The following is a 2,220-nucleotide window of genomic DNA, read 5'->3' as shown; positions in this document are numbered from 1 at the left end:
AGTTGTATGCCATCCGCCATTAAACACCAAGAAGAAGAAGAAAGTCCTTTCGCGGCAGCCGCAGCTGTTGTGCGTTAGCGGTGTTGCCCCATAGCTTCTTTGTCGGCTTCATCCTATCAACGTTAACAAATGGCGGGGAGGAGTGTGGATGGTATGGGATATAGTGAGCAAGAGGGGAAGAAGAAGAAGAAGCTGTTGTGCGCATGCGCAGCTGAGTTTGAAGCCTGGCTGGCTACTCTTCTTCAGGATGGCCGCGGATAACAGTGTGCTGCTGGGTTTAGTGGAAGAATTCGTGTCTGGACAGGTTGACAGCAAGGCCGCAGAAACCGTTACAGGTAGCGCGTTCATTGGTCTCTCTCGTCTTTGCCGTTTCTTGCCAGTTTCAGCGCCGAGTCTTAATTAAAGCTCTCAGAAAAAGCAGTGCGAACGCCGCGTGGGATGCTGAACGCCGTAAGCTAACAACCACATCCTGTGTCTCACACGCACTGTGGCTGCAGACTGGGGCTGAACAGAAAGATAAAACCTTTGTTAGGATTGCACGGTATTTTAGCTTCATAATACGCCCAAACCAGGAGTTGCCATGGCGTCGTTTTCTTTATTAAAGGTTTGTTTGTCTTGCTAGCCTGCTAGCGGAGCCACAAGCCTACAGCATCACATCTGATTCGTGCATTTCTAAGGCCTCTAAACGATCAACGTAATCAAAACCTAACGCCTTCTGATTGATAGTTAATACTAGACTAGTATAACTAGTATGTCCACCTTCAGGTTGTGCTTCACGTGTCTTTTTTTGCCGCGAAGTCTTTCATTCTTACTTTTATTTTGTTAGAAATATTTCAAGATGAACAATTACTGGACTGAAGCAACTTCGGTTTACCTGATTATCCATACATCATTTATTTAGAAACATCAAGAGTATCAGATATAATCATCAGGCTTTTGAGGAACTTTTATTTGCTCATCTCTCAATCATTGTATTGCATTGCATTTTATGTTTTGAGCATCAAACTAAGCATTTAAAGATATCATCTTACTAAGACACGTTAATAGAGATATGACGGCTGATATTGATATCATTTTATGTAAGTTAGTCTGCTAAACCGTAATAAAGATCTCAATGATTTGCATTACAAGCATCAGAATTTCATCTTACTTTTTTGCAATATCAACATTTGCAGCAAATTGCATAATTTTGCTCTGTTTAGGTCTCTCAATAAAACTGAGGTGTTTTTTTTCTCCTCCATATTCTCAAAATATCATGCTATATGAGGCATGATAAAATGCCAAACAAAAAAAACAAGCAAACATGCAAAGCCTTTTTTTTTTTCTATTATACTTTGTCTAAACCATTCCATTAAAATTAGCTTTTTATTTATTTTAGTCATTTATCAGATGCTTTTATCCAAATGAGGACAACAGAAGCAATCAATTGTAGTATTAAAACAACTAAAAACAGATCCAAAACTAAAAGCTGAAACTTTATAAATACTACCTATACACATTTTAAAAATAAAGAAATTAAATAAAAATGACAAATGCATACAACAAAATTTCAAAACTTAACATTTAAATGAAAAACAAAAATAAAGCTAAAAACAATTCAAAATATTAAAGAAACTACATATGTGTATGTACAACCACACACACATACATATATACTGTATATGTACATACCCATTTATAAATTCAATATATATATTATTTCATTTACATTTGTTGAAGTAGTAAAATAACTCAAATTAAATAAAACTAAAACTTAATAAAAGACCTATACAGACATAATAAATTCAGACATAATTTAACTCAAATTAAAATAAATAACAAATACAAATAATACAAATCAAACGACAGTAGTTTATGAGTAATCCTAAAAAATAACATACATGCTAAAAAAACAACAACTTACACATAGTAAGAAAATGTATTTTTACTGACTATTATTTCAGATGTCAGGCTTTACAGGGTTAAACATGAGTTTATGTCTCTTTTAAGGTGTCAAGACCGGACAATTCACGGTTCTCCAGCTGATTGAAGCATTGGGGTAAAGTTTTCTATATTCTTCATAAAGAGAGCTGAGTTTGTGGTGTCACTTTCTTCACTATAGTAGCAGTAACAGTTATATTAGTGGTAATTTAAAGGGGTCATATGATGCTTTTTTAAAGATCATTATTTTGTGTATTTGGTGTAACAGAATATGTTGACATGCTTTAATGTTCAAAAAAC

At 34.8% G+C, this 2,220-nt stretch overlaps 1 protein-coding gene across 1 annotated transcript in view; it reads left to right on the top strand.

Moving 5' to 3' along the window:
* Positions 1 to 200: 200 nt before the first annotated feature.
* The window catches only part of mms19 (MMS19 homolog, cytosolic iron-sulfur assembly component), a 27,884-nt gene continuing 25,864 nt past the window's right edge, over positions 201 to 2,220 (top strand). Inside the window, exons 1-2 of the mRNA XM_016513389.1 lie at positions 201 to 335; positions 1,990 to 2,038. Coding sequence (XP_016368875.1) covers positions 248 to 335; positions 1,990 to 2,038 — 137 coding nt within the window. The 5' untranslated portion in view covers positions 201 to 247. The remainder of the gene's footprint in view (positions 336 to 1,989; positions 2,039 to 2,220) is intronic.

This window comes from Sinocyclocheilus rhinocerous, unplaced genomic scaffold (genome assembly GCF_001515625.1).
Source record: "Sinocyclocheilus rhinocerous isolate Xijiao unplaced genomic scaffold, SAMN03320098_v1.1 scaffold24, whole genome shotgun sequence".
In the NCBI taxonomy this organism is placed as follows: domain Eukaryota; kingdom Metazoa; phylum Chordata; class Actinopteri; order Cypriniformes; family Cyprinidae; genus Sinocyclocheilus; species Sinocyclocheilus rhinocerous.
Note: the sequence above shows the minus strand (reverse complement) of the source record. Positions and strands in the feature narration are given on the sequence as shown.